We start from the raw sequence: 21128 nt of genomic DNA, 5'->3' as shown, positions 1-21128 counted from the left end.
GCATGCCTTTAAGATTTGAGGAGTTCCCTTGATTCCTCATGGATCCCATTATCAGAACTCGAGCTTGACAAAAATGTGGCTTAAAAACTTAACTTGCTTAACAAACATAACGAAGAGGACAAATCGCCAACCGTGAACTATGCGTCGTTAAAGAGTTCCGTTCTGATCATCATCAGCAGTTCCACTTCATCAAATGTCACTTTTTTGGGTGTATATGCTTGATTTGTTGATAAAAACCCAAAAATCACTATATGTATCCCTTTAAGATTTGAGGAGTTCCCTCGATTCCTCATGGATACCTCCCCTTATTTGTTAAGTAGACTTAGCTTTAAAACCCCCCGCTTGAACACACGACGTAGCAATAAATTATTCCATATTCCCTTCACTAAAAAGAAATACAAATCAAACTCCTTTCTGATAAGAGCTTGTAGATTCCACAATGACTTTTTCTCAAAAATTGATATATTTAATGACTCCTTGACTAAATTCAAACATCAAGTACTTCTGGTTTTAAATGAACGATCGAATTAAAGACACTGTAACTTTACACTTTAATTGTATATTTAATGTATAAAAATAGTTATATCTTCATTAATTAAGCCCTTGTCCTAATTTGACTGTTGTTGTTAATTTTTAATTTTAGTTATCCCGTATTTTGTTTTTCTTTAATGAGCTAATAAGTGGTGGCAACTGTATTGGTTTATGAAGTTTGTATAGACATTAGTTATAAGAAACATGTACCGTTTGTGCCCAAATAAACATTAAAACCTCCCATCATCAGAACTGGGTTTTGACAAAAACGGGACCAATCTGTATGCATATGTCGCAGTAAGATAGATGTAGCCGCCGTGCAGGTCAGGATCTCGACGACTCAAATAAAAATCTTCGATTTGAAGTAAACTATTATAATTTCAATAGGTACTGGTTTTACAAGGGTTCCTTGACTAAACGGTTAAATGTAAAAGTGGTGTGGTGATTGTATGGAGGCTGATGAAAGAGTGATTTGCATAATTTGAATGTCCTAAAATAGTGGTTAAAATTTGGGTGCCTCTAATTGGCCGCGATACATAATATGTGGAGCGCTCCTATTGGTGCTTTAGAAAAAGCTTCCAAATACTAGCCGAGCCCGACGGCTGCGTTTAGTTACTGTATTATACAAATAAAGGTTGCGTTCGCAACAATAGATATAGCCGTTATATAGTTATAACCCTAGGGATATAATTATATGACGTAACATAGTTATAGGAAAGCGATTCATTACTATCTTACTAGGTATATAACTATAATACGGCTTTAGTTTAGTGATATAGTTATATTACTGGATTAAGTTTAGTGAAATAATTGTAAGTAGGAGTGCAGCGGTGCGGCGGAGGTATAGTTATATCCCTAGGGATATAGTTATATGCCGTATAGTACGTAACTACGTATTATAATCATATTCCTAGTAAGATAGTAATTGTAGGTATTAGGAGTGCGGCAGTGCGGCGGAGGTTTAGTTATATCCCTAGGGATATAGTTATATGCCGTATTATAATCATATTCCTAGTAAGATAACTATTATATATATTTTCATGCTGCTATTTTTAAGGGTTTATGAGGCATTGCGATCGATTCACGAAAGCTGGCGCGAGATTTGACAGAATTTCAATGAAAATAGCTGTCACTCAGTAGAAATCTCGCGCCAGTTTTCGTGAATCGACCTGTACTTTTACGTAATATTGCTAAAAAGTATTATACGGCATATAACTATATCCCTAGGGATATAACTATACCTCCGCCGCACCGCTGCACTCCTACCTACAATTATTTCACTAAACTCAATCCAGTAATATAACTATATCACTAAACTTAATCCAGTAATATAACTATATCACTAAACTAAAGCCGTATTATAGTTATATACCTAGTAAGATAGTAATGAATCGCTTTCATATAACTATGTTACGTCATATAATTATATCCCTAGAGTTATAACTATATAACGGCTTTATCTATCTTACTGCGACACATATACATTCAAATAAAAAAATAATTTTCAAAATCGATCTAGTAATGACGGAGATATGGAGTAACAAACATAAAAAAAAAAACATACAACCGAATTGATAACCTCCTTCTTTGAGATTTGGAAGTCGGTTAAAAACTGCATACCTATAGCTTTTATACTGTACCGTTGAAATGGTGACATTTTTATTAAAGGATTTTAAGTTACTTATATTTGGTCAGGCCATGTTTATTGACCTCAGCATAGTTATCGTTGAAAATTGACGAAAAAACCGGCCAAGTGCGAGTTGGACTCGCGCACGAAGGGTTCCGTACAATTACGCAAAAATCGGCATAAAAATCCCATTTGTTGTATGGGAGCCCCACTTAAATATTTATTTTATTATGTTTTTAGTATTTGTTGTTATAGCGGCAACAGAAATACATCATCTGTGAAAATTTCAACTGCCTAGCTATCACGGTTCATGAGATACAGCCTGGTGACAGACAGACGGACTGACAGACAGAGTGGAGTCTTAGTAATAGGGTCCCATTTTTACCCTTTGTGTGCGGAACCCTAAAAAACCTCATTGCCTCATTATTTACGTCGTCATGCAAATAATGCTTTATTATACTCTCTCGTCTAAGCGCCACTTGCACCATCCCGCTAACCCGGGGTTAACCGGTTAAACCATTAACCTAGTGTCAAATTGTGCTGGCAATCATGGTAACTCACGGGTTTAAACGGTTACGTTACGGTTACGGCACAGAATAAATAATAGTACTAGGTACAGAAGACTCACTCTCTAACAAAACGCGTTTGTTACGATCAGGACAGATATGGCCGCTGGGTGGCAACAGCGCCACGCGCGGCTTATGGCTAGCCACCAAAATTGGTGTGGAACGGATGTACTTTTAGCTACCTGTAGCAAAGCGACGAAATCGCGGACTGAGCCACACCTGTCAATGGTGCAAGTGACCCTAAATATGTTTACTGCAAGGATTAATTTTATTTTTTCCCACAGCCCAGTGTATATCGACAGCACAGCGGACCTCGAGGTGACCACGAAACGCATCCTCTGGGGCAAGTTCATCAACTCGGGCCAGACCTGCATCGCGCCAGACTACATACTGTGCAGCAAGGAAATTCAAGATAAATTTGTGGCCGAGGCCAAGAAAGTTTTGAAGGAGTGGTATGGCGAAGACCCGCAGAAGTCTCCCGATCTATGCAGGATTGTGAACAGCAGGCATTTCAGGTAATATTTACTAATATAGGCTATACTTTAGCAACTTCTCTGGCCAGTTTTCGACTACATACTGTTCAACAAGAAGAATAGTCAACCAGGATATAACCAAAATTTAAAAATAACATGGCCATATATCTCAAATATTCCATAGTCTTCAGTATTAGGGTGGTATTCCACTGATATGGAATACCATCTGTCCAATATCTTGGTCAAAGAGAATTATACTTTCCTTTGTCGATGTCTTGGTCCAATATATGTACATTGCATCTAACTCTCTCATTAAGCAAAATGTGAGACGAAAATACACATTGGACGAAATATGGGACAGATGGAATGCCACCCTTAGGATTAATTGCGAAACATCTTCCATAAGCCGTGGCTAAAAGCCGGCAAGGGAAGATGAGTAATCAATGATGTGTTCTTTCTACAATGTATATTTTAGGAGCATTCCATGCGAGTTTTTTCTCGGCATTTAAAGCAGGCGATTATTTTTCAGTGCATATTTTTGACCATTTGTCATAGAAAAGGAAACTCTTATACCTTTAAATCTTCAGAAACTTCGCGTTTGTACGGGACAACGGTAGACAATTTCATGGAATGCTCCTTTATTATTTTACATCGTCAATGAGGGTTTCCGCGATCGAGATTTTCACTAGATGACAGCACCGTGGCGAGATCTAGCCGTCATAATCCACCAATCATGTTTAACCATGTTTTTAGGGTTCCGTAACTCAAAAGTAAAAAACGGAACCCTTATAGGATCACTCGTTTTATTAGTGTATTTTGACAGCAGCTGTCACAACGACCTGGTCACGGTGCTGCCATCTAGTGAAAATCTCGATCGCGGAAACCCTCATTCTTCTACTTACACGTGTCTGATAGGTTCACGTCAGAGCATAATTATGTTATTAATCTCACGGACCTTGCTACTTAGTATACTGCTTGTAAATTACAATACCTGCAATAATTTTATTGTTTATGATTCAATTTATAGACTTACTGTGTAGGATAATAAATAATATAAGAAAAAGTGGAAAAAGAAGCGTGCGAAATCTACGATTTATACCTATTGTTTACACGCCTAGGGCTGATTTAGACGGCGCGCGAACTCGCGCGCGATTTTAGTTACATTGCGTACTGTTGGTTACGTCCAATTCAACGAACCAATCAAAAACCGCAATGTAATAAAACTCGAATCCTTACATCGTCTAAATGAGCCTTAAGGGTGGTATTCCACCTGTCCAATTTCTTTGTCCAATGTGTATTTTGTCTCACATTTTGCTTAATGAGAAAGGATCAATATATTGGACAGATGTAATACCACCCTTAGGGAGTGGTACCACATCTACCGTGATGGAATACCACCCTTAGGGAGTGGTACCACATCTACCGTGATGGAATACCACCCTTAGGGAGTGGTACCACATCTACCGTGATGGAATACCATCCTTAGGGATTGGTACCACATCTAACGTAAGTTCTTGGCCTCTAGTCAAACTTCTATAGTTATTCTAGTCCGCTGGTTGAATGTACTTTAATTATACACGGTGTAACATGAGGAAACCGAATAATTTTAACAGCGTATTCCTGATCATATTTAGAGACAAAAATGTCCTATAAGCTTTTTTTGAAATTCGCCTAGTTTCAGAGATAATATTAATAAAAATAAAAACAAGTTTTTATTGTTACATAGTGTAAAAGGCCTTTTTGACGGTGATGTTGCTGCTATGGGACGTAGTCTAAATATCCTTATTGATAGATGTCAAAAAGTGACAAGTACTTTGCAAAAAGTAGGCTTTACGAAAAAAAAATGTTAAAATCAATTTTAAGTGTCAAGTTTACCAATAACATTTATTTTATGTACAAATACATTCAAAAAATTGGAAAAAAACAAAACAAAAAAATTTTTTTTGGGCAATGTTGACCTAAACTCATGTTACATTATTTCCTTTTTTTCTCCTCAGAAATGCGTGGTTAAAATTATTCGGTTTCCTCATGTTACACCGTGTATTTCAGCCGCCTCCAAGCCCTAGTTGACGCCAGCAAAGACAAGATCGCCATCGGCGGCAAATACGACGCCCAGGAGCGGTTCATCGCGCCCACCATCCTCACCAACGTGACAGGTTCCGACAAGATCATGGAGGACGAGATCTTCGGGCCCATCCTGCCCATACTGCCCGTGCAGAACGCTTATGAAGCCATCAAATTCATCAATGACAGGTAAACCTGAAAGTTTTAACCTTTATCTAGACAGAGGTGATTTAGCTTAAAACATGTATCTACAGGCTTAAAAATAACTGTATACCCATTGCCAGGCAGGTTTGGGGATTATACTGAGCAACTTTTACTATTTTAACAAACTCCGAAATCGCGAAAAAAAAAATCCCTCCTATAGAAAATGGACCGGCCAAATTTTTTTTTCGCGATTTCGGAGTTTGGTAAAATAGTAAAAGTTTCTCAGTATAATCCCCAAACCTCCCTGGCAATGTGAATGTAGTTATTTTTTAGCCACCGTGTATATTTCATAAGTAAGACTGACATTCGACTGTTATTTTCTACCTGTCAGCCTGGATAAGAGTTATTCAACAACAGGCAATGTTGTGTGAATCGAGCGTCATGTGGGTGACGTTTTTTTGTTTTTCTGGAGTTGCGTTTCTTTCGTTTTGTAATCGGGTGCTGTACACAGTTCTTGTAATTACGTAATGCAACGTTTTTTATACATCGTGTATCGCCTAGAGTTAGACAACCTGATGTTATGAGCGTTGTGTGCTAACCGAGTAACAACATTCATGTAAGGGTCTCCCCAGATATATTGACGCGCATTCAGCAAAAGTCTATAGGAAAAAGCCTTATGTCCGCGCAATAAGAGCGAAAAAACCGCAGACGCGTCGGCAGGCGCCGGACGATGCGAGCCGAGCCGAACAACGACTTTCGCTCTTATTGCGCAGACATACAGCTTTCTCCTAACGTATTTTGCCGATTCCGCGTCGACATATGTGGGGGAACCCTAACATGCACTCGGTATTTTAATAACATGAAACATGTTATTAAAAAGACCAAGTGCGGTTTGTTCAAAATACTCGTACGGTTATGTATGTATTTACTCAGTCATTATTCGAGGCCACGAGCGCAATGTGGACTTGAAATATCAATAACTACATTCCAAATCTATGATTAAAATGTATATGCTTAAAACCAATGTCTCTCATATGGCTTAAAAGTCTTAAAACTATATAGATATACATACATATGTATAAATAGATATTACAAGAACTGTGTATTCCGGGATACATCACGTCCAATTATTTTAACAATAGGTGTGTGTCATCGTTTTAGGTGGATTATTCATCTCAGAAATTCGTTTAATTGGAGGTTTCCATTAAGATAACTCCATGTAATGGGCTCCATATTGTAACTCCAAACTTATCAGAAACATTACAATTTACATACCATTACTTTAATGGAATTCATAGTACATCACTTTGAAATATCGTCACGCGATGTTCCGTACAGTCAGCGACAGAAGTTGCTACGGCATAACCAGCTATAAAATTGTCTGAGTCTTCTCTTGACATTAGAAACGCATACGTGGCATATTGTATGCGCGTTCGTGTCATTAATAAATATTATCAAACTGCACAACGGGACTTAATCGCGTATTTAAGTTTTAAGATTTACCTCCGACGTTTCGAGGACGGCGTTGTCCCCGTGGTCTCGGAGAAGACTGGCTCAAGTTGACATCAACATCTTCTAGCCGCGCGAGTTTTTCGAACTACCCGCACTTGGTCTTGTTTACCCTAAAATCCTCTCCACGGATCGCCATTTCTACAGTAGAAAAGTGCGGGAAGCCATTGAAATCAAAAAACATTGCAATTTTAATCGGGACGAGGGTTTTAAGATCTCATCCACATGGAATCCAGTCATTAGTAAATGTAAGCGGAAACGAATATCGACAGTCGATAAATCGAATATCGTTAGTGTTGTGTGTCGACAGAGTGACATCCCTAGTGCGCAAAACGTTCAAACTGATAAACAAGACCAAGTGCGGGTAGTTCGAAAAACTCGCGCGGCTAGAAGATGTTGATGTCAACTTGAGCCAGTCTTCTCCGAGACCACGGGGACAACGCCGTCCTCGAAACGTCGGAGGTAAATCTTAAAACTTAAATACGCGATTAAGTCCCGTTGTGCAGTTTGATAATGTTTAATAATCGTGAAAGTTTAAATCAGTGTCATTAATAAATACATTATATACGCATGTTTTATGAAAGTTCGTCTCGGTACATATCTTTAATTGTGATTTATATTTGGTATAATTATGTTTATGATGAATGGGAATTTATTAGTCAACAAACAATGAATCTTAAATACTTATATAAAACTACTTTATAATAAAATTAATACCTAAAATTAAAAACTAAACTAATCTAAATTAAAATATAACGTCTAAATAAGATCCCCGCGGCATTGTGCCAAAGATGCTGGCAGCATTCCCTCGGTGAATGGCAATGCTAATGCGCTGCGACAGAAAGCTGCCAGCTCTATAAAAACAGAAGCTTAATCGGTTTTTATACATTTATAGATTTTGACGGTGACGCAGACAGAAATTCGGAAAATCACTACAAAAATACCTACATTAAATTGACGTATATATTTACCAAATATGTACCTACATATGTACTGATTGACATAATAGCAACTTTTGTCGTTGACATCGTATCATTAAATCTGACTATTCATGGAAGAAGGCCGATCTTATCATAGTCATTGTTATAAATTGTCGCCTAGAGGCCGGATGTATGACGGCTGCAATTGGTTTCCATACTTATCAATATGTATGGCTGTCGTAGGTACTTATCGTCGACTACAGTCTCTATCGACCGGTTGAGGGGTTTGCAACTTTAAGTATTGAGAGCTAAAGACGCAATTCCCTTACTTACCTCTTTCAAGAGTTACGTTTGTATATGTAGTCGCAGTTAGGTATTTGAAATACTAAAACTAAAGAACATAGGCCACGAATAATAGCCGAACATTTGTGACGAACCTACAAAAAATGTGTAGACGTATAGGTGGATTATTTTAAATTAAAAAAAATTGTGGCCTACTGGTAACTTACATATGTCATAAAAGTATTCAATCAATCAATCAATCAATCAATCAAAATATACTTTATTCATGTAGGCCTAGCAACAAGCTCTTATGAATCGTAATTAATCTTAATCTAATTATCAGAGCAATTTATTGAGGTTAATATTATTCCATAATAAAATTGGATTATTATACATGTCAAATTTAACACTAAGAATTTCACAAAAGGATCGTCATACATTTAAAAAAAAATTGTATAAAAAAAAATATTGATATTTAAATGAGTGCTGAGAGTAGGAGAATAATAATAGCTTTACTGATTGTAGTATACTGTTCAAAGGTTAATGTCATTCAACACATTACATTACTGAACTCGTACGCATAATACGAGTGACGTATCATATAGACCAGAGTCAACAAGGTCAAATATCTTTAAACTGGAGTACAGACACGAATAAATTGTTTATGGTTTGTCGATGCAATTTACTCTTTTGTACCGGCCCATACAGTATTATGTCAGAGTATATTATTAGTCCAAGTTTGGAATGTTTTAGAGTTTGAGTTTGGTACGACAGTTGTCTTGCCGTACTCAAGTCTCCCATATCAGATCGTGTTAATGTAAGAAATCAAATAAGTGCGAAAGCGTAAGAAAACAGATGCTTAATCGGTTTTTTTTACATTAATAGAATTTGACGGCGACGCAGCCAAAAATGCGGAAAATCACTACAAAAAAAGTCCGTATCTTAAGGTATTTAAAAAAGAGTAAACCAAACCAGGTTTTAGGTAGGTCCTACCCTCAAATGACTTCTTAAGACAGTTGAGGGTAGATGAAAACGTTACATGATCAAATAATGTAGATTAAAGTCATGTCGTTCAGTGACAGATCCAGGTGGTTTTGTATTTGGTTGGTTAATCAATAAAAGTTATAACTACCCGAAAATTTACACATCATTTGTTTACTTTTATATAAGTACCTAAAGATACAGAGTAAATAAATATCATCACCATCCAATACATCGCCGATTTCCTGATTGGGCCTCATGCCATAGCTAGAGGGTTATTTCCACAGCCATATTTTTTTGTTTCCGTTTTTTTTCCTGTGTTGTCATTGTCGTGTGTTCATCGCCGGTTCCAGGGAGCACCCGCTAGTGCTTTACGTGTTCAGCACGGAGGGCAACATTCAGCAGTTGTTCAGGGAGCAGACCCGCTCGGGCAGTCTGGCCTACAACGACACTATCATGTTTTACGGCGGTAAGGACTGGCACGGCGGGAACTCGGGAAATAGATGATAAAAGGCCTTTTTTATCTATATCATAGAAATAATAACGGCCCAATTACACCGCGTCGATTCTGGGTCGTTCGCCGCATCACAGAAAGTTGATTGATTGTATTAAAGTGTCATTCTATGGAACTTGCTAACTATGTAAACAAACCGCCACATTGAAATTGTCAAAGAATGATGAATTTACTATAGTTCATTTTTTTTAGCATTAGAAATAAGTTAAACAATCTTGATGTGTCTTTTAATTGAAAAACACATTTTAAAAATAAGTTACGGCCTTTAGCAGAAGATGAGATGCTATAGGCCGTAACTTATTTTTAAAATGTGTTTTTCAATTAAAAGACACATCAAGATTGTTTAACTTATTTCTAATGCTAAAAAAAATGAACTATAGTAAATTCATCATTCTTTGACAATTTCAATGTGGCGGTTTGTTTACATAGTTAGCAAGTTCCATAGAATGACACTTTAGGTGAAGAACCCACTGTAATTGTCCACTTAGTCGACTTGCAAAAAACAAGAATTTGTGGCATAAATATAGAAGCATCACTAAAGGACATTTACACAGTGCTGTTTTGTAGTTTGACAATTATGTCACCACGAAATAAATGAAATTGCGAGTATATCAGTGCAATCTAGTGATTCTATTCATATATTGCAACCAATTCCAATTTTATTTCAGTTGCCTATGAATTTACCTTCTAAAACTACTTCATCGCTGTTCATTTATATTTATTAGAGTTCGAAAGAAAAAGGCCTTTCATCACTATATCAATCGATTTCCTTTCTGACATTTAGATAGCCAGTATAGGTAATGGGCCAGATTTGCTTGTCCATCTATATAATAACGGTGGAGGCTAGGCTCACACGTTCCTGCTAATATTGTGGTGTAGGGTACCTACAGGTTGTGGTTCATGTTTTTGGTGGTGGTAAAATGCAATTTTTAGTTTATGTTTGTTTTTTTTTTAATTAAGTTTATATCTTGTTGTTATAAAAATAATCTCAAACTTACAGCCTGGCAAAAAAAGAGTAGAAATTAAAAAGTAACAACACTGTAGTGTCGTCCCTTTCAAATCAATTTATATAAGAGAACGGGGCAACACTACAGTGTTGCCACTTTTTAATTTCTACTCTTTTTTGCCAGGCTGTACAAGCGTTTTAAATATTGTTTTTTTTTTGTATTAAGGTAGAGAATATGGTTTTAAGACATCAGTGAAGTATAAACTCACTGTAAAATACCTGCAATTAGAATTAGACGCTATATATATGTTATTTGTACATATAAACTGACAGCTAGATTTTTCGTATATTAATATTTTAGTGAAACAATTATTATTGGTAGATTAGATCTATATAATTTTCCTATAAATGCTACTTTGTAACAATTTAATCTATAAATTTAACCCAATCTTCTGCATAGCATACCAGCAACACCTGAATATGCCTTAGAGAGTAGATAGAAACCACATACTGACTGTAATAAAAAATAATGCACTAAATTTTTCTTTACATAATTCTAATTAGATTACATACGTGGTCCTCTCTAAGGCAATGAGGTTGAAAACTTGACAAGATTAATACAAAGGATGACTTATCCATTAAGATCAAAACTGTATAACTGATTTATACTTACATCGCAAGATACTTGCCAGTGTTCAATTAAAACCAATAAAAATCAATTAAAAAAAAGTTATACCATATATGGGTGCCAGTATTCGAATGACCGGATCAGTAATATATTACTAAATTTTTCTGATTCGGCTCTACGACCGCTTGCATTGAGAGACGCGAGTAATGTGAAATCTTGACAACCCTAGAGAGCCAAAAGAAAGCGGGCCAAGCCTAGAACGGTCTGCATGATTTGATCTTCAACTGTCGAAAATCAATTCAATTATTAAATGACATTTCTTTACGATAACATATCAATCCCGTGAACGGGCAACCCCGGCGCGGTATCAACATTAATCAAATTCATTTCTAAATTTAAATCCGTAAAGTCGTTTTTTGTCTAGCAAAAGATTTCCGGGAGAGTTAAAAGCCTGGCATCCGTACATTAATCTGAAGAGGCGCCCTTTTAATCAAGTCAGTTTTCAACGTCATCCGCACGGTGGCAGCTCGCCTGACCCCTCCTTTGCTTGGTAGAGAGAAGCCGCTGACGATGTACGTGTTCAGCAAGGACAAGGCGCTGGTGTCCACTATAGTGGACAGCACCAGCTGCGGCGGCATGTGCGTCAACGACACGATCATGCATATGGGAGGTTTGGAACTTGCACCTTTTATCTCTATGATTTGGTCGAGCGTAATGTGTTGTGTGTGTGTGTGTGTGGCTTTGATTTGCCGCTCGCCGCGCGCTGCTTGCGTCCAGTCCACGGCATCTATCTTAAGAAGGTCAGTTTTGAACCTCATCCGCACGGTGTCAGCTCGCCTGACCCCTCCTTTGCTTGGTAGAGAGAAGCCGCTGACGATGTACGTGTTCAGCAAGGACAAGGCGCTGGTGTCCACTATAGTGGACAGCACCAGCTGCGGCGGCATGTGCGTCAACGACACGCTCATGCATATGGGAGGTTTGGAACATGCACCTTTTACAATGTGTGTCAGTTTCAGTGGGAGTTGAAAAGGTTTTGAATGAGTGAAAATCTTTATTTCAGGCAACTAGTGGCCCATAGATATATACCATACAGATGTAGTGCATAATTATTTTCCATCGTATTTTCATGGAAACGTACGAACGTGTCTTACTGTTTCAGACAGTGTCGGTCCAAAAAAGCACTGAGGTTGACTGAAGTAGCATGACAAATACGAACATTTCCGAGAAAATACGATGGAAAACAATTGGGTAGGTAAAGTTTTTTGAAGATAGGCAAATTACATTTTTTCCCGATAGTATTCATTATAGCGATCACGGAAATGCAGCTCTTTTATTTTTATATTATTTTATTGATTAAATATAATTTTTTAAATGATCGATATGACGTTTGTGAGGTGAAATGGCAGATTCAGGTAATTAATTCCTTTGCGCGTAGTAAATGGGACGAGATAGAAAAAAAAACGATGTCAACTGTCAGTGTCATTCTTTGAAAATAACTTGCAAATAATTGGAAAATAATGGTCGGACGAAACATTTGTGTTTTCTTGTAATTGGATGTCGGTGTGATTTCTAGAATAAGTATTTTTAACGTCCCTAGCACGATCAACACGGATATTTTGATAATGATAACGATTGCTTTCGACTACTTGGCACTGCTTCTTGGAGAACATTTTCATTAACGCCTCCACCACGACTCTTGGACTGCTACACGAGTCATTTTGGATCTCAGTATCAACACAATAGATGGAGACGATCCTGGAAACGTTCGAATGGAAATATAATATTACAGAGATGAACTCAAAGTGCGTCGTACCGTCTTGTAGGAAGTACAGACGTTACTTTCCAAATTCAGCGTATTTGAGCACACCAAAGTCTTTAACAGCGATTCGGTGCCAAGCTTTGAAGATATATTGGCCAAAATGGTAACTTATACGTTTGTGAGGAACTATATAAACGTGATTGTTGTATTATACATACATAATGATTAAGATTGTAATAGTCTTATAACTAGGTCGTTATTGGCTATTATATATGGGCTCGGCAAGGTGTTCACAATATCTGAACACGCACGCCCTGATAATAGAGGCGTGTTCAGATATTTATGAGCACCCTAGCTGCACCAATATATCTGATGGCGACTGTACTTTAGAAAACTTATAATATAAATCCAAAATAATATAATATAAATCCAGTAAATTTCGTTTCGTTTTATTTTATAAATCCACAAATTATTATCCTTAAGCATTAACATTACAACAGTATATAGAATCACGCTGTGTGGCGTGCCCTTGAAGAGAGTTGAGAGGTTCAAATATGGTCAATATGGATAAGTATGTCTGTAGGGTAAATGTGCTTCACGTTGGGGCCTGTTTACATATTGATTAGTGTTGATTGCGGGTTTAATACATTTGCCACTATACACAAGTAGCAAGTGTATCAACTCCCAAAAATACTACATTTTTGCTTCCATTGAGGTATACATAGTAAGCACTATTCTCAAATTATGTGAGGAAATAAAACAAATTCAATTTAGTAAAGCGTATTTAATAGGGGTAAAGTGACGCGAATACAATTAAAAAAACAACGCATATTCTTAGTTTATATTAAATGTAGATGGCTTTTTAGTTTTCACTTGGTCACAGAAATACGCTAAAAACCACTTTCAGAGTAGGTGTTTCTTGCGTTTTGGCTGTCCTTCTTGTGTCCTTCCACAGCATGAGCATGTCGTAAGTCCTGTTGTATTTGTCGCTGGACTTAGCAGGAAGCTAGTTATTCATTATTAAGTTTGCTTCTGCTTTCAAATGAGGCGGTGTGCCGTCTATTCCAGGTCGTTTTCGTCACTTGAACTCATTTTGTTTATTACGAGTATTAAAATAACAAGCGGTAACTTATTGAGTATTACACAACGAATAAACTTTGCCGCCTTTTATTTGCATATTTTTTTAAATTATATTACCATAGATACTAAGCATACGGTACGCGCATATTTCAATCCGCGCGCACCGCGCAGCGCCCTTTCGCGGTGCTAAAGCGGTATCCAGACGGGACTGATCAAATCGGTCGATTTGATCAGAAATAAAATTGGCGTCAATCTCCAATTTTAGATTTATGGTGATATTAGAGCCATTTAAATTGAAAAAATGCTCCATAACGAAAATACTAGCCTCACAAATTGGTGTTCTTGTGTCCGCACCTCATTTTATCGGTCATTATCGGCGGCTGAATTCGGCGAGCCAAATTGGCGTTTGCGTCCGTACGTCCCGATTCGATCGGGCAATTTAATCAGATTGGCGAAAAATTGACTAATCTGGATACGCCTTAAGATACATCGAGTTCACGATAATTTTACATACAATAATAATAGATTTTTAGCATAAGTTGCATTTCATAAAACTTAACCCAAATCATTTGTACATTTTCAAGGCAAAGATAAAGACATGTGACATGTTGGTTTTAAAATTTTAATAAGTATAGACCATAACATTGTCATGATCTTGTAACATTGTTAAAATAAGAGAGTCTCCCATTTTCATTTTATTGCATTTTTTTATAAAATGTCTTTAGATTCTCGGGATATCTTGGTCCTAATTCGATTGCTCTTTTTTATGGAAATAATTATATCCTTCAGATTCACAGGATGCTCGAGGCTTAGCCGAATAACACTGCAAGGAAGTATGTCATGGCTCAATGGTTCTAATTAGCCATCAGTATAATACCGCCAATGAATGTTTACATCCACCTGAAAATAAGAACAACATTCATAAAATGAGGATAACCACACAAAACTAACAGATGGTTGAAATTGTTAGAAAAAATTAGACCGATTTCTTGTTTACGAACTTAACAGCTCATGGCAATTTAATAATAAAAATCAAAACACAAGTGAAGAAAGTTTTACGTACCTATGTATTTCACGGATACGTACTCCTGTACGGCCATTGCTCCTCTAATTCAACGGCATTGTGCTTATCACTGTTATGATAATAATTTCAAATTTGTAGAATCTGCTCGCAATCTCGTATGAACTCGCTTATTTTTCTTGCAAAACTCTGTCCAAGGGTCAGCGTAGGGGCCGTCGTGTAGGGGTGGGGAAGAAAACGTTGTCCAATAATTATGCAGTGCCAAGTTATCGAAAGTAAATTCAATCTTTGTCCAAATACGCGCAGATGTCGTGGGGAATCAGAAGTCCGTGGGTCGTGCTGAGGTCGTCGAAAATCTCAATGATAACATTAATAGCAATTCGCAAGGTAACATGAGGCTTGTCCGTTATTTTTCGGGAATGAGAGCTAAGTGACACTGACAGTTGACATCGTTTTTTTTCTATCTCGTCCCATTTACTATGTGCAAAGGAATTACTCGGATCTGCCATTCCATCTCACAAACGTCATATCGATCATTTAAAAAATTATATTTAATCAATAAAATGAAATAAAAATAAAAGAGCTGCATTTCCGTGATCGCTATAATAAATACTATCGGAAAAAAATATAATTTGCCTATCTTCAAAAAACTTTACCTACCCAATTATGCACTACATCTGTATCTGATATTTATTAGAAACTTCGTGGTGTAAATGTTCACTTTTAGATTTGCCACGGTCGAATATAAATTAAATTTTACCAAGTTCTTAATGTTAAACAGTTTTCTTTTTTAAATAAAAGCAACAAGTACTTTTCTACTGCTTTTAGAAGTAGTTGCTTATAACTATTATGTAGATTTTGGGTACTTGATTACCTATTTTGTATATGGCATGCTTTTTAGCTATGTATTACTGAAGTCACTAACAAAACAATAGCATGCTCAGCGCAACCATAGGCAAAGGAATACTAAGACGCACATAGTAGTATACCCGTAGAAATTTACTAGATGGCGCTGTACGGCACCTCCGTTTTTTCGTAATTTAAGTATAAAGATTGCGCCACTTTGTACGTCTTATTATTTCTGGCCTTATGGCATAATGGCACAACTGTAACTTGCTTATATTTATTATGTATAAAGAACTTTAGCTATAGTATTTACCGCAGGACCATAGATTGAAACAAAACCACCTGTCGATTTTTCATACCTTTAATATCGTTACTGTTTGATCTTTTCCTATCGACGCCATGTCTTCAGCAAAGAGAATAAAAATTCGCTAATGTAGTTAGAGCTTTCGATGTTGATAAGTAATGATTTATATTGCACGAAATAGTAGCTTGACTGATCGGTGTTACGTTGACTTCAATATATGGTTTGTGGTATTAACAATGAAATTAAAAATCGTTAACACATTCACTGCCACGCTGCGTGTGTGCTCATTTTGTATTTAGTAATGGGGCGATTACGCTTGGCACTGAAAGTGTTAAACTGGACTAATTGACTCCAGTTTTCGTGTACTTTCAATCCGTAATATGTCGTAACTCGTATATAATAACGATGAATTTGCAGTTGAAACGCTACCCTTCGGCGGAGTGGGGTACAGCGGCGTGGGCGCGTACCACGGCAAGGCGACCTTCGACACGTTCACGCACAAGAAGAGCTGCCTCATTAAGAACTTCTCGCCCATAGGAGAGAAGCTCGCTTCGTGAGTATAACAATTTTTATGGAACCAATATACATATCTAGAATAGGGTCTCTATTGTTTCCCAAATAGTATTAAGTCATAAATGTATTGTTTGTCCGAATTTTCATAATTAGGGTTGCCAACTGTACTGTATTCTATAGTATTGTACTATATTTTGGCTCTCTGTACTATATACTTTTGGAAAAATACATAAATAAATAATAATAAATAAATAAATAAATATTATAGGACATTCTTACACAAATTGACCAAGTCCCACAGTAAGCTCAAGAAGGCTTGTGTTGTGGATACCCAGACAACGATATATATAGTACGCTAAAATACTATATTTCCGATTAAACGTATATTACACTCATGTTTAGCATTTTATCTAAAAGTACTATATTTTTTGAAATGTACTATATTTTTGATGCCTTATTCTGGAAAATACTATATTCCACCAAAAAAAAGTTGGCAACCCTAGTCATAATTGTTTTTTTCTCAGAAATGCGTAACTTTTCAGGATTGCCATAACACAAACCTAACCTAACCTATCTATAAAATAACCTTACGAAAATCCTGAAAAGTTAACGGTTTCAGTTTTATGACTAACGATAATATGACAAACAATACATTATGGGAAACAAAGGGACTCCTCTAGAATATTATATCCCATAGATGGATGTCTCGTCACGTGTTGAGCATCGGACTACAAGTTGCCTTCATAAAATTATGATATATCGAACAATAAATGTCAACTTAAAGTGCATACACAAAGTTTGTGAGAACGGCCAGATCCTTTTGCATAAATGTTAATGCTTGTCTTATAAATACTTCGTGTTTGGGAAATCCTATTTACCATAATCGATTTCTTTTTTGTTACTTAATTTTCCAGATGTAATATAATAGTATATTTAATTATTTATCCCTCGTTTAATGACCTGTTTTGACGTCTGAATGGAAAAACTGCTTCCGGTTACTAGTTAGGTATTCGCTTGACGCTCATGTCGATTTGTTAATTCTTTATACGACGGCTCTGGAAGCCAGCAACCGTACAGGTATCACATACGCGTTGCCGACTCCTTAAAAACCTGTACACTCTTTTTTTTTTCCTTTTGAACGCCAAACGGCGCATCCATTTGCTGTGCCACTGACGCCACGGGGGTAAATTTTTAGTTTTGTGAGTAAATAATGCCAACCTAAAAGAGGGGTGTTTTTAGTAGATTTTCATCAGAAAACAATCAACGTCAAATGCCGTCTTTGGCGTCGTTGTCACGAATTTGCGTTGACGTCAATTGCAGTCTGTGGCGATCAAAAGGTTAAGAACCGCATACTGTACTCCCTCCCGATGTAATACGTGATATTTTATTGATAAAAACAAAGAAAGAAATAAACAAACATAATAAAACTTCTCCGTCAACGGGCAAGGTGCCCAGAAGGCTGGCCGTATTTCCCCGCTGTATAGCGATACTAATACGCTGGGCGAAATAATGGCCAGCCCTCTGGACACCAGAAACCTCTATTAGGCGCGCCGACAAGTCTTTGTACAGTCGACGCGCACTTGGCCCCCACGGCCCCAAAGTTTCGACACCAAACGCCGCAAATATGTAGCTGCTTCCCAGAGCGGCATATTTGCGACGCTTGAGGCTTTCGGCTGAGGAAATACATGACATTGAAATAAAATGGTAATTGTTATCCAGCGGTCGCTACCCGCCGTATACCGACGGCAAGCTGAGCTTCATAACCACGCTGATGCGCAAGCGTCACGGCCCCTCGCTCGCCGCGCTGCCCTACCTGCTGTGTGTCGCGCTCGGCGCCGGACTCACATACGGCATCGTGGCTTGGAACAAGGTAAAGAAGTAAATGGTAGCCTACCCTCACTACTGAACTGTTAGTAGGCACCATGGACTAAGAATCCTCTAGACCGAGTTTAGAGCAATTATTTCATGCAACCGATGATGCCAAAAATGAGGGGGCGTTCAAAGACACTTTCGACTCGAACATGAGTAAAATTACCGTATGAGTGACAGAGGGGGTAGCGCGACTATGCTCAGTCTGGAGGATGTTTTGTCTGTGTTAGGCCCACTTGCACCATCCCCCTAACCCGGGGTTAACTAGTTAAACCATTAACCCAGTGCCAAATTGTACGGGTAACCATGGTAACTCCAGGTTTAACCGGTTAACCCCGGGTTAGTGGATGGTGCAAGTGACCATTACTGTAATAGAGAGATAAAGTCTAAGAAAAGTTCATGGCCCCTATACTCTGTATCTTTATTATTATATCTTATATCTGTATTTCAATAAAAGTAAACAAAATCACCCTCAAATGGCTTAAGACAGACTATAGTTTACGCTGTATTGCGCCATGTTTTGTGACTGTCACTGAACTGTCAAATATCTACTTTTGACAACCCGCATAATGTACCTACAGACCAGTACAGCGCCATCTATTGTCATAGTCGAATCACGAATTTGAGTTAGACTTTACACCTCCTACACAATCTTCAATCAATCTTAATCAATGGGTCACTCATGCTCGAGGACGCTCAGAAGAGCGTTCGGTCCAGCCCACAAAGGTATATATCTAAAGCGCAGTCAGCTCTACGACCAAAAAGTGCGATGCGAAAGAAATCATCAAATCCAAGAACTGCGTCTCACTCAGGCGTCTCACTCAGTATTGACATCTTATATTCTCGTATTTATTACTTTGATTTTTCTTTCGATCACACTTTTTCGTTGTAGAGCTCACTCTGCTTCTAGTTATACTTTCGTGGCCCAGTAACAGTCACTGCCATGTATCTCCTTCGCTGGGTAACTAATGCTAATATTTGTTGCGCGTTTCACTTGAGCCGGTATCCTAGAGTAATATAGATAGTTCAATGCCAGCTCATTCGGCTTCAGTTCAGCTATGCTCGTTTGCCACAGTCTAGATATTTAAATCTGTTCTGTCACTAATAAATTTTATATAAATCGAATGTATTCCAATTCTTGTGCTATTACATTCAATTGATAATACGACAGACGATTAAATGTTGACAGCCGTTGTTGATTAAGGATGCTGTTTAGCAAAAATGTGTCAAGCCACATTCATTCATTCATTTTGCAATAAAATGTTAGGCGTCAATTTTTGAGTTGACGTCTTATTTTAAAATGAATGTGGGTTGACACATTATTGCTTATCAGGCCGCGTAGTCAAGATGCCAATCGCTTACGCTCCGTAGCGATCGAAACGCAACTGTCACTGTCGCACTTATATGGAAGAGTGATAGAGAGACATAAAGCTTTTCGTTGTCGAAGCGATAGCGATTGTAACCTTGGCTAGGCCGGCAGCTACTTACTAACAGCAAAACTTTTGTAATTACAATCTATAAATATAATAGATCCTATGTCGGGCAATAAAGTGTCAAAATATTTTACTTTTATGTCAAAAATATAACAAAGCACATAATTATATTATGTATAGTAGGTTATTTTTAGTATTATTAGGTAGGTTTTAAAAAACATATTTCAAATTCGCATACTTACCTAACAAAAACATACAAAAGGCCCCAATCGATGATGTTCAAAATATGTTTGTGATAATATTTAGTTGCTAGTTTTATTTATCTAATGTTGGTAAGAATACTTAACTTTCAAGCAAAATGTAGTTCAAATAAAGTTGTAAGATAATCTTGTTATTGTTTCAAACTGGCAAATAACTTGTGTATATTGCAATAAATATTTAAAAAAATAAACTTTTTGTTTTATTATAACGTCAGTCTCGAAAGCTGAAGCCACTGGTTCGATTCCAGACCTGGGCATAGACATTCCATCTAATTACGGCAGGGCCATACCATGATACTTCTATTTAATTGATTATATTAAGATTTGGTCAAATTAACTTTGTGATTTACACAAGGAAATATCTATTAGAGTAATCATGCCAAAACTAAATCAAAGAATGCGTATCTTATCGACATAATCGTGTAATGATTATCTTATCAAGACATAACTAGTTTTGAATAGACAATAAAAGATAGCATAACACCATTTGAAAAAGAAAAAAGATCTAACGTGAAGTTGCCATTCGCAAAAATACAGTACCCTATATTTGCTTCGACTTATAAAACAATATTATCACACATATCCCATGTATCAAAATCAAATGAAATTAATGATCGTTAATTATTAATGATTTTATAGGTACTGGGGGGGCTACCGCGAAAACCGAAATTCGCAAATTGTGGGGATCTTTCTCTTTTACTCCAATGAAGGCTTAATTAGAGTGACAGAGAAAAATACCCGAAATTGACGAACTTCGTTTTTCGCGGTTAGGGGTCATCCATTAATTACATCACACGTTTAGGGGGAGGGAGGGGGTCAAGAAAATGTGACATATTGTGACATGGGGGAGGGGGGAGA

General features: G+C 37.2%; 1 protein-coding gene across 5 annotated transcripts in view; it reads left to right on the top strand.

Annotated features, from left to right (window-relative positions):
* Nucleotides 1–21128, top strand: part of LOC134671835 (aldehyde dehydrogenase, dimeric NADP-preferring) — a 45747-nt gene that overhangs the window by 22492 nt on the left and 2127 nt on the right. For 4 of the 5 annotated variants that reach the window (XM_063529683.1, XM_063529685.1, XM_063529687.1 and 1 more), the window contains exons 6-10: nt 3009–3239; nt 5247–5450; nt 9451–9566; nt 16613–16748; nt 18428–18578. In XM_063529683.1, coding sequence (XP_063385753.1) covers nt 3009–3239; nt 5247–5450; nt 9451–9566; nt 16613–16748; nt 18428–18578 — 838 coding nt within the window. Of the gene's footprint in view, nt 1–3008; nt 3240–5246; nt 5451–9450; nt 9567–11739; nt 11856–16612; nt 16749–18427; nt 18579–21128 lie in introns of all 5 variants that reach the window. The other variant, XM_063529684.1, reaches the window with a different exon arrangement.

Source organism: Cydia fagiglandana, chromosome 16, assembly GCF_963556715.1.
Source record: "Cydia fagiglandana chromosome 16, ilCydFagi1.1, whole genome shotgun sequence".
NCBI lineage: Eukaryota > Metazoa > Arthropoda > Insecta > Lepidoptera > Tortricidae > Cydia > Cydia fagiglandana.
The sequence above is the reverse complement of the archived record's forward strand: the minus strand, read 5'-3'. Positions and strand labels throughout refer to the sequence as shown.